We start from the raw sequence: 11,932 nt of genomic DNA on the forward strand, positions 1-11,932 counted from the left end.
CATTCTTTCAAGTCTCTCTCTTTATTGAGGAAGTACTTTTGTTTCTTTCGTTGTGGAAGTACTAGCAGAAAATCCTTTCAGTTATTGAAAATGCTGTGTTTGAAGGATATCGTTACGGGATTAGAATTCTTTTTTGGTAGTAATGGAGTTTGAACCAGTAGCCTTACACCCCTTGAGCCCTAGCCCCCAGTCAGCTTTGCTTCTGGTAATTTTTGAAGCGAATCTTGCTCTTTTCCCGAGTTGACCCACAATGTTACCCTGTTTGTTTATTCTTCCCACGTTGCTTTCATGACAGATGTGAGTCCCTACACCTAGCTTTTCATCGGTTAAGGTAGGGTCTAAAATTTGCTTGAACAGACCTAAAATTGTGTTCCCCTCTCCACACAGATATGACCCACGGTGTCTGTGGGGCTGCTTCCCCCCCCCCCCCCCCCGAGTCACTGTAGGATGTTCACGTACTTTAATAAAAGCCTTATCTTTCGGTAGTTGTACAAAGGGCTTCAAATCAACACGTCACTGTGTGAGTGGCTATGAGCGCAGTGCGCCTTGGTCAGTGTTCTCCCTCTCCTGACCCCTCCTCCTCTCCATTTCCCTCGTGTCCTTTCACATCTACACATCGAACGTGGCGAGGTGTTCCCTCTCGAGGTGGTCCCGCCCTTTGTCACTCATCTTTTCCCCCTCCCCTTGAGCTCACCCCCCGCCCCTCGGCCGTACAGTGACAGTAGCGCACGCGAGCCCTCTCTAGGTGTACGTTCGCAAGGATGGTTAGCACCTGGAGAACAGGCCCAGGAAACCCAGGAAGAAGAGGGGAGTCCAGCAGGAGGGTGCCCCTGTTTTGGGGATGTACCCAGCAGCACCACAGGGGTTGGAGCACCGTCCATCCTTACAGCTGGTCTTGTTACCCTGTGCTGTGAGCACTGTGGCTGTGCAGCAGGTGGAAATGACTGAGAAAGATAAAGCTTTGGCGGCTCTCTTGCAAGCGATCTGTAGACTTCGTTTTTTTTTTTACTGTCAGAAGAGATTTGAGCCTGTTGTGAAGGAAACCAAACAAACCAACCAAAACCCCACGAGCCAGGATGTGTCTTAAGCCGCCCGATAGGACACGGGTCTTTCAGATGTGCTTTCTATGGGCGAAGGTTCGTTTACATGGCTGCTCTCCGTGTATTTGCTGATTTCCTCTGCCCGCTTTGAGGACTCTGGTGTGAGGTTTGCCGGGAATCTTCACCGTGGGTTCACGATTCGTTGTTATTGTCGCCCATTGGGTTAATTTACTGCTGTACCTTCAAGGTAGCCGCCCTGCTCCATCCGTGCCTTTGCTACTCAGAGGTCTTACACTTTAGCAAGGATTTATTTGAGTATAACAGAATAAAGAAGGGAGAAGCATTTCCTGTTCTCTACACAGGAAATGGGAGTTCAAGACTCTACTCATGGCTTCTTTTACATACACGTTGAACCCGTTACAGTGGTGCCACAAGTCTTCGGCTCTGCTTCTTCTTTTATCATCTTTTGTAAAAGCGTTCCGATTGCGCAATTTCTGTTGAGCTCTCATTACATTCACGGTTTCTTATGTGATCTCCAATCTGTAACTTTTTCATGTCAGATGATCTGCTTTTCTACGGTTTCCGTTTCGCTTTTGTCCGTTTCGGGTCTTTGTTATTTCGGTAATTTCCTTTTCTCTGTAGGTTTATTTTGTCCAGTTATTATTAAATTGTGCATCTCCGTGCTGTCTGGTTCCCTCGACTGCTAATTTCTTTGTGATGACTAGTTACATTTCTCTGCTTTAAAACTTTTCCACTGGACACAATGGATGACAAGTTAGTTATCTGATTTTCTTCCCCAGGTCAGTAAGTCTTTGAAGGCCTGGTTTTGTTCTTCCTCCGGACGGGTCCGTGCCAGTTCCATCCCCGGCCCTTTGCTCAAGTGTGCATGGGGTTCCTCTGGGCCTCAGAACTTGGACTTGCGTCCTGCCGGCGGTGGGGTAGCTTTGTCCCGCCCCTAGCCAGCCGCAGCCGCGATAGAGCACCGGGGACCTCGGCCAGGTGTGAGCAGATTCGCCCTGGTGCGGAGCCCGAGGGGCGCTGGGCTCCTTCCCGCAGTGGCTTCTGTTCATCTCCGCACTCCAGTCCCCGTGGCATCCGCGGTGGGAGTTCGCTGCACTTGGCTCTGGCTCCCTGTCTGGGGCCCCAGGCCAGATTCTGTCCTGTTTCTCTCCTCACAGTCACTCAGGCACCTGACCCTCCCTCCACTTCCATTGCGCAGCCTTTACATTCTTCCTAGCTCCCAGATCGCAGCCCCAATCATCTGCTTATTAGAAACGTGTTCTTAGGTCCTCTGTGACAAGTTTTTATTAACCTGAAACCAAATTGCCCCAATCCTGTCTTTGCGCCACTAAAAATCACTTCCCTTTTGAAGTGTCTTCAAGTATTTGGCATTGTTTTTTTTAATTTGACAGTTATCTATTCCTTCTATAAATTTGGCAAGTTCCTCTGTGGTTTGCAAGTATTTTCTTGTGGTCCACAATTGGACTTAGGGGAAGGGGAAATGTAGTTGGGGAATCAAGTCCAGCCAAGCCCTCTGTCGTTGAGCCGCAGCCCCCGCCTTTTTCTTTTCCTTCTTCGTTTTCCTTCCTATTTAAGGTCAATTGTACAAATTCATATGACTGTAAGCATGGATGCTAATCAGAATTCTCTTTCCGTATTTGCCCACCGGTTTTGTAGCGTGTAACCACAGGGAGCCACGCAGGGAGCTTGTGAAGCCAGGCGGGGCAGGGGTTGCCGGTCAGCAGAGTCTTTCCTTTCCTTTTAAACAAGTAGGACCTGAGCTTTGGAGCCATATACATGGTGGCCAGGCTGTCAGGACTGAAACACGTAGGTGTATGTCTAGACGGGTGAGTTGGTATTTGACTTTCAGTCCTGATTTAAACGTAGGTTAAGGAAATACTACACAGGTAACTAGATTCTCCACCCAGTGGGCTCTCAAACAAGTCTCTTCTGAAACATTAACACTACAGTGGATCACACCTATTATCCCTTTGTATAACTCCCTGATCCTACGCTATATTTCTGGAAAGGCAAACAACAGAGCAAACATTTGTGATTGATGCCTTTAGTATGTAGAACTTTTAGAAATCCAAAGGTATGCCAATTAAAAAAGAGACTGACAAGTAATGCACAGTAGACAAAAATTCAAGTGAGAAATCGACTTGGAGAAACTGAACTTGGTAGTTAGGAAGTAATGATTCTTTTGTCCCATACAGTTGATGAAGGTGAAAACTTCGTTATGGCATTTTGACATTTTAATATAGTCTCATTTGTGCAATTTACAGTTGTTCCAGTTCTTCTGTCGGTCCATTTACCAGTCTATTAAAAGAACAATAAATAATGCTATTAGCCTATAACAGAAATCTGCTTAATGATAGAAACCAATATCCGTTAACAAATATTATGTACTGAAAGACTGTGCTGATCTTTAAAAATGTTTTGTAAAAACTACATGTTTTCTAAGAAAATTTGTTTGACTTATCATGGGAAATAAGCAGGAACAGAGAAACACAGAAGTGATTTTCCTTTTCTCTTGTTTGGTAGAACTGTGAATGATTCTTAAATATATTTTTCTATAATGTATTTTCTCTGGAGGGGACATTATCATTATGGCAAAAGAGCTTATTGTTTAAAAAACTTGAAAACACACAGATGGTATAATTTAAGGAATAGTCTAGTGAACATTATATAAATGTAAACTTAACTCCTTGATATATGCAGTTTGGGGAGCATTTTTATGCTCAAAGTTTTATATATTCATATGTTTTTCCCTAGCACCGTACCTTGCACTTGGGTTGATTAAAAACAAAAATGTTATATAAGAACAATATCGTGAAATGTTTATGTTTTCAAAGCTCAAGCGTTAGACCTCTCCTTAAATATTGATTTCACGCGTGTTTTAGATTATACCTCGGGAGAATGATACCCGTTCCCGGCTGACGTATAAGTACATCATCCACGAAGACTCTGTGCCTACAATCAACAGCAACAATGTCATCCAGGAAGAGCCGGATACTTTCGAGTGGGCTTTGAAGAGTTGGTCTCAGTGTTCCAACCCTGCGGTGGAGGTAAAACCCAGTTTTAACATGAAATTCACCCGAAAGCCAATCTTGCTTCTAGCTTTAGTTGAAATACCAAGAATAGCAGCCAAAATACAAGGACAAAACATAGTTAGTGAAAATCCCACCTTGCGCACTTAGATGCCCTTGCTCCTAACGCCGGTCATGCACACCTCGGTTACGAGTCCGTGTGGCTCCCTCCTCACCGTGCTCTCTTCCCTGTTTTAGAAAGGAGAGTTAGTGCAACCGTCTTTCAACTCATTAATTAGCTTTGATTTCCTACTCTTCCTTCATGTCTAGGGTGAAACTTTTTGAAGGAATAGTGGAACTCCATTGTTTTCAGATCCTTACCTGCGAGTAACCCGAGTCTTATCATGAGTTAGGCATTTCACCAAAATCGTAGGACATTTTTCAAAACTGGTTTATGCAGTTCAAAAATATTGACTGCTGTGGAAGACAAAAAGTGATTCACAAAATATTCACGATTAATGGAGGCTAGAGACATTAGTTCAGTGCAAGACACATCCCTGAATTGGAAGAACACTGCTACAGAGAACGTTAGGAGGACAAATAACGGGTTTTGGCGGTTGCCTGTATATTCACTGTTAAATGTCCTGGCTTTAAGAATGACACGGTGTTTCTAAGCATCAAGATGTCTGCTATTCAACTCTCAGTTCAGGAAGAGATTACACGTAGAGTAAAATTGTATCTATGATGCATAGTAAATAGGCTGACATGGTAACAAAGGATTAACCCAGATGCCAGCACATCCGGCTTTGGTGCTTTCCTTATACATGTTTAGAGAGTTGACATTTTCCCGAATGCTGGTGTTTAAATATCTACGTTGAACCCCGGGAGACCCCCTTCTCCCTGGCTGCTCTAGATGGGCTGCCCCTCAAGCGACCTGTGCTACCCTGTGTATCCGTAACTCCACTGGGAAGTGGGCACAGTTTGCTGTTTCGCAACTTTGAATGCACACTAAAAGATCGGCACTCGTTCCCCTTCCATTGAGAGTGATGAAGCCTCGAACGCGCACCTTTGCCTTTGGTTGACGGTGTGCGCTCAAAGTGTTTCTTGAGTGAGTATTCAGAGAAACGCATTTCCTTTTCCAGGTTCTCAGTACACTAAATATGGATGCCGGAGGAAAAGTGATAATAAAATGGTTCACCGTAGCTTTTGTGATGCCAGCAAAAAGCCGAAACCCATTAGACGAATGTGCAATGTTCAGGAATGCACACAACCACTGTAAGCACCTAACTGTCGTATCCTGAGAGCGAAACAGGGGGTTGCCTCATAGTAAATGTTATCATAAACGGCGCGTTTCATGAGGATTGCAGGACAGCTCTGGTTGCTGTCTCTTCGCTGCTAGCACACAGCATTTTCAGCTGTTTCCCCTGGATTCACGGGGGGTGGGGGCAGAGGAAGATACCGAATACGTCCGGTGCAGCGTGAGGTGGTTTAGCACGGGGCACAGCAATCGTAACCCCCACGTACCCCTTCCCTGTGCTTCAGTAGTGGCTTCCTCGTAAGCGCCAGCAGTGTTCAGGACTTCCTTCAATATGTCTTTCCTTCCCCTGGGACTTTTCCCCTAGAACGTCCTCCTTTTCTCCCTCGTTGTTAGCATACACTGCACAAAAGGGGGTTTCACCATGGTATTCCATACATGACGCGGCTCCAATCCACCCTATTTACTCTCACCCCCCTTTCTCAGAGTTCTTAGTGGATTTCATTGTACTATTTTTATAGGATGCGAATTCATGATTATTTACCCCGCTCCTCCAATACTGTCTTTCCCTGGAGCACAAATCTCCTCCTAGGCCCTCGGGGACAGAGTGGTTCTCTCGAATCTCGGCCTAGAGTCCCCCCAGCTCTCTGCTGGGGATTCTCGGGGGCTCTGTTGTGCAAGGGAACTCATTTCCTGCATTAGTTGTCTTCTCAGCTCTTGGTTCATTCCAGGAGGTTTCAATCGTAGGTAAGGTTACGAAAGATGTCTTTTGTTTTCTAGCCACTGGACTTAAAAACAATGGCGTCTACAGTGTTCCTGCTCAAAATCAGTTGTTCACTTTTTCTCTCCCGCACTGGGCTCTTTGGTTTCCTCGTAGCTTAACATTTCACCGCCGTGAAAGCACCGTGGCATCCATTGTGCCCAGTGCTCTGGGCCCGGTGGTTGCAGACCTTTCAGCATGACCAACCCCACTGAGGCGGTCTAATGGCATAGGGTGAGATACCCTTGCCCTCGTGTGCGCTTCTCTGCGTGGCGAGCCTTGTAAAATCACGCTGAGCAGTTCTGACATAGGCGCTGCATGATTCCCATCGGCCCTGCCCAGCCTTGACATCGACAGCTCTGGGTCCCGTAGCCCCCCCCCCCCCATTAGCCCTGCCCAGCCTTGACATCGACAGCTCGGGGTCCCGTAGCCCCCCCCCCCCATTAGCCTCTGCCCAGCCTTGACATCGACAGCTCTGGGTCCCGTACCCCCCCCATTAGCCCTGCCCAGCCTTGACATCGACAGCTCTGGGTCCCGTAGCCCCCCCCCCCATTAGCCCTGCCCAGCCTTGACATCCACAGCTCTGGGTCCCGTAGCCCCCCCCCCCATTAGCCCTGCCCAGCCTTGACATCCACAGCTCTGGGTCCCGTAGCCCCCGCCCCCCCCCCCATTGCTAATCATTTCCCCTCAAGGGTGAAGTACCGGCATGCAACCACGCACCCTGACTTACCAAAACAGGGTGACCGTGGTCCTCGGGGCGTCCCTAAGGGGCAGCTCGCTGCAGAGGTCACCCCCCGGGCTCAGACTCCCCAGGGCAGGCCGCCCCTAGACCTGAGCGGGGGGGGGGGGGGCCCTGCTGCGGTGGGAAAGCCCACCCCGCTTTGGGGGGCCCCCCTCTCCTCTCCCCCCCCCCGCTGACCCCCCCCCCCCGCGTTGTCGTCCTTCCACAGCTGGGTGGCCGAGCCCTGGGAGCACTGCACCCGCACCTGCGGCAACGCGGGCTACCAGATCCGCACGGTGCGCTGCCTGCAGCCGCTGCCCGACGGCACCAACCGCTCGGTGAGCGGCAAGGACTGCGCGGGCAGCGGCCCCGAGAGCCGCCGGCCCTGCCACCGCGGGCCCTGCCCGGCCGCCTGGAAGACCGGGCCCTGGAGCGAGGTGCGTGCGCGTGCGGGGACGCGGCACGGCGTGCGCGTGGCGGGGACGCTGCACGTCCTGTGCGTGGCGGGGACGCTGGCACGTCGTGCGCGTGGCGGGGACGCTGCACGTCCTGCGCGTGGTGGGGACGCTGCACGTCCTGCGCGTGGTGGGGACGCTGCACGTCCTGTGCGTGGCGGGGACGCTGCACGTCCTGCGCGTGGTGGGGACGCTGCACGTCCTGTGCGTGGCGGGGACGCTTGAACGTCCTGCGCGTGGCGGGGACGCTGCACGTCCTGTGCGCGTGCGGGGACGCGGCACGTCGTGCGCGTGGCGGGGACGCGGCACGTCCTGCGCGTGGTGGGGGACGCGGCACGTCGTGCGCGTGGCGGGGACGCGGCACGTCGTGGCGCGTGGCGGGGACGCTGCACGTCGTGCGCGTGGCGGGGGACGCGGCACGTCCTGTGCGTGGCGGGGACGCTGCACGTCCTGCGCGTGGCGGGGGACGCTTGCACGTCGTGCGCGTGGCGGGGGACGCGGCACGTCGTGCGTGGAGGCGCGAGGCTGGGTGTGTTCGATCCCCGGCCTTCCAGGGTCTCTGCTGGTTTTCCGGTTGTACACAATCGATTCCAAAGACACCCTGCTCCTTCCGACGGGCCGGCTTTCCCTCGGCCTGCCCCCCCCCCCGTCCTCCCCTCCAGCCCCCCCCCCCCCCCGCATGGATCCTCCTCCCTGCTTCCCCGGGACGCAGCCGGGACGGAGCCGGCGGACGCCTAGCGTTGGGGAGGAATCGGGGCCCCCAGGCGGAGGGGGGGCCGGAGGGGGCGGAGCCCGCGGGGGGGGGGCACGGAGGGCGGGGGCTAACGGCAGCCCGTGTGTGTCCGCAGTGCTCCGCGACGTGCGGCGAGGGGACGGAGGCCCGGCAGGTGCTGTGCCGGGCCGGGGAGCGCTGCGCCGGGGACCCGCCCGAGGCCGTCCGCCGCCTGCCGGCTGCCGCCCTGTCACGGTAGGTGGGGGCCCCGCCCCCCGCGCGGGCACCTCGGGGTGACCCCACACCCCCGTGTGACCCCACACACACCCTCAGTGTGACCCCCACACCCCCCAGTGTGATCCCCACACCCCCCCGTGACCCCACACACCCTGTGTGACCCCACACACACTCCCAGTGTGACCCCACACACACCCTCAGTGTGACCCCCACACCCCCCAGTGTGATCCCACACCCTTGTGTGACCCCACACACACCCCCAGTGTGACCCCACACACACCCCCAGTGTGACCCCCACACCCCCCCATGTGACCCCACACACACCCTCAGTGTGACCCCCACACCCCCCCAGTGTGATCCCACACCCCCGTGTGACCCCACACACACCCCCATGTGACCCCACACACACCCCCGTGTGACCCCACACACACACCCAGTGTGACCCCCACACCCCCCCCCAGTGTGATCCCACACACACACCCCGCCCGGTGTGACCCCAACACACCCCCATGTGATCCACACACCCCCGATGTGATCCACACACCCCCATGTGACCCCCACACACCCCCCGTGACCCCACACCCCCGTGTGACCCCACACACTCCCGTGTGACCCTACACCCCTCCCCCCGTGTGACCCCACACCCCCCGTGTGACCCCACACCCCTCCCCCCGTGTGACCCCACACACACACCCCCGTGTGACCCCACACACCCCCGTGTGACACCCCCCCCCCCGTGTGACCCCACACACCCGAGGTGCAGGGCCGCCCAGCTGCTTTCTCCTCAGCCTGCCCCCTCGGGGGCCGCACAGGCGGCTGGGCCTCTGCGAGGCTTCCTGACAAAGTCGGATTTTATATATATATATATATACTTTGAAGCGCTCAGGCTCCCAATCCTAAACACAGTTTCCACGACCAAACGGGAAACACGAAGGTGACCACGAGGGGGAGACAGAGCACTTCCGTGTGCTTCTGTGCGGCCTGGGTTTTGGAGTGAAAATGATCTCGTATGTGGTTTAAACCCTTAAAGTTGACTCCACCTAGACCTCCCGCTAAACCTGACGGGCGGAACGCTGTCCAGGAACGCTTGCTCCATCTCCGCATCCGGCAGGGCAGCAGGTTTGACTGTTGTGTTGCACGCCGGGAGCTAAGGAGAGAGCGTAGCTATGTTGGAAGTCCCACAGGTCTCTGGCTAATCCGCACCTCTGAAATCTAGGCCTCCAGGCCACTGCTAAGAGCTGTAAAAGGTCCATTTCTGCTACATTTTGATCTAACAGGTAAAAATCCCCCCCTGAGTCTCAGTCTACCGCAGAATCAAATGGACTTTTGACATCCGATGTAAAAATTCCTTTTCCTGACTTAATCATCTGTGAGTACAGCCTTCCCATGTATGATAAGAAAAATGATCATGAGGAAGTTACTGAAGATCCCTTTGCACGTTGCTTGCCTTTCCTCAGTCTCTCTCTCCCTCTTCCGTCTCTACACAGAAGTATATTCTGGTTTTTAAGAGACCAGTGAATTAGTCCCTCCAATTACAAAGTACTCACCCTTACCAAGTCTCCCATTTGCAGTCCTCTGCCAGAAACAAGAGACCTGCTCACACTTCTGCACTCCATCTCAGGAGGCTCAGGTGTGGTCTGTTCCTCCTAGAAAGACATAAATACCGCCCATTCGAAGGGAAGCCCTTTAATAATTCTCAGGGATTCACAACATTAGCTATCGTGACTTTAGCTGGCGTGACGTACCGTAACGTGATTCCGTCTACAACCTGCAGTGTGGATATAGCATGACAGCTCTCGAGAGAATCTCTGCTCTGCCTGGAAATAAATACTTTGGGGAGATAAAAAAGATCTGTCCCCCACCGACCGTAGTTCCAGAAGCACGGGTCCTAAGCCCGCTGGCCCGGCTGGTGCCCGTGGGCGCTGCCAGTAGCCACCCAGGCCTGGTCACTGGTGAGCATGGCAAGGAGAAGGCACCGGGTTAGCAAGGCAGGAGCGCCACGCAGAAGCAGCACGCACCTGCGCGGCGTCTGTGGTGTCTGTGCCCTCCGCGGTGGAGCCCGCCACGCGTGGAAGTGAGGGTGGCGGCGGTGGCCGTGGCACTCAGCCCCCATGTGTGTGTGTGTGTGTGTGTGTGTGTGTGTTCACTGTTGCAGATGAGCCGTGGTGTGGGAGACAAGTCCATCTTCTGCCAGATGGAGGTGCTGGCCCGCTACTGCTCCATCCCCGGTTATCACAAGCTGTGCTGCGAGTCCTGCAGCAAACGCGGCCCCCCCGAGCCACCGACGCCACCGCTGCCCGCCGCCGGATGAGAGGCCGCCGCCCCGCCGGGCCGCCCCGGGTCTCCAGCCGCCCGCCCTCCCGACGCCCGCCCTCCGCCCCTGGCCTCACAACCGTCCTCGCTCGGCCAGGGGGGAGGCCGCCAGGACTCGGCCTCCTCCCTCGACGGCCGTGACTCCACGGGTGCTTCTGCTCAGGCAAGAACCTCAAGGAGAGGGGACGGGCTCCTCAGAGCGCCCGTGTTAGAGAGATGAGAGGAGAGACGGAGGAACCCGGCCCCCCCACTCCCCTCCCCCCCTGCACGGTGCACGCGGCTGGGGCAAAGTGGGCATCATCGCCGCAGATGGTGGACGTGGGTCCGCTCAGTGGAAGCCCATCAAGTGCTGGTTCACTTTGCTTCCACCCCCCCCCCCCACCCCTCCATTCCGCATCCGCATTCCGTGTCGCAGAACTCCCTGGAAGAAAGGACCAAAGACGCCTTCACAGACACACCCGGTGGCTGCTCTCTCAAACAAGGGACCGGAACCAATTGTGCAGATCAGCTGAACTTTTTTTGTTGTTTTTTTTGTGTTTTTTTTTTTTAATGCCAACGGTTTACACCTCAAGACATTTTGGAAATAGTGCAAAGAAATCTTAGACTTGTATTCCTATTTATCTATATTAGAAATATTGTATGAGAAAATTTGCAGCTGTTGTGTAAATACTGTATATTGCAGAAATCAGTATTATTTTAAAGAGATGTTCTCGAATGATTGTTTACTATCTTACATTTCTGGAAAGTTCTAGGTGCCTGCCATTGCGTGTTGCCTTATTTGACATTCCATAGGTTGATTTTTTTTTTTCAAAGCAGAATATTACGAGAAGTTAGAATTACAGCTACTGACAGTATAAGAGGCTTTATTGTATGAATTTTGTTGAATCAACAAGGTGATACTTAAATTATAGAAAAAGCAGAGAGCTGAAGATAAACAGATCTCATCTATTGCCTTCTATTGTTGCTAAAACTAAAAAAAAAATAAAAAAAAGAAAAAGGACTGATATTACTTAGTACAGTTGTGGTAGCAGGGAACAGTAAACGAATCTGTGCAAGACAAACACTCTTGCCGGGACCTCATCATTTCGCACCCTTGTGATTTTTTCGTTTTCCCATTGCTAAAATACGAACGCTTATGCTTTGGGTAACTGTGGAAAAACACCCGACTAGAAGTGAGGGTGCTTTGAAAGCAGGTTCAAGAAAGTATTTGTTAATGGTTGAGATAATTTATTTTCTGCATGGTTCATATCCTGACCTTCACAACCACAGCGCGTCTGACTGCAGTCCTGTGCTAGTCATTTCTGTCAGTGACCACCTGCTCACACTGAAGCCAGATACGCCCTCTCCGGGGGGTAGATGTAAAGTACTTGTACATAGAATACAAAACGGGAAATATTTATTAAAAGTTTT

General features: G+C 52.7%; 1 protein-coding gene across 1 annotated transcript in view; it reads left to right on the top strand.

The window, feature by feature from the left end:
• The window catches only part of Adamts3 (ADAM metallopeptidase with thrombospondin type 1 motif 3), a 175,515-nt gene extending 164,995 nt beyond the window's left edge, over positions 1–10,520 (top strand). Inside the window, 7 exon segments of the mRNA XM_048364859.1 lie at positions 3,944–4,091; positions 4,094–4,108; positions 5,212–5,344; positions 7,035–7,242; positions 8,109–8,201; positions 8,203–8,231; positions 10,370–10,520. Of these exon segments, the coding sequence (XP_048220816.1) occupies positions 3,944–4,091; positions 4,094–4,108; positions 5,212–5,344; positions 7,035–7,242; positions 8,109–8,201; positions 8,203–8,231; positions 10,370–10,520 (777 nt within the window).
• Positions 10,521–11,932: the final 1,412 nt, after the last annotated feature.

Source organism: Perognathus longimembris, chromosome 16 (assembly GCF_023159225.1).
Source record: "Perognathus longimembris pacificus isolate PPM17 chromosome 16, ASM2315922v1, whole genome shotgun sequence".
Classification (NCBI taxonomy): Eukaryota; Metazoa; Chordata; class Mammalia; order Rodentia; family Heteromyidae; genus Perognathus; species Perognathus longimembris.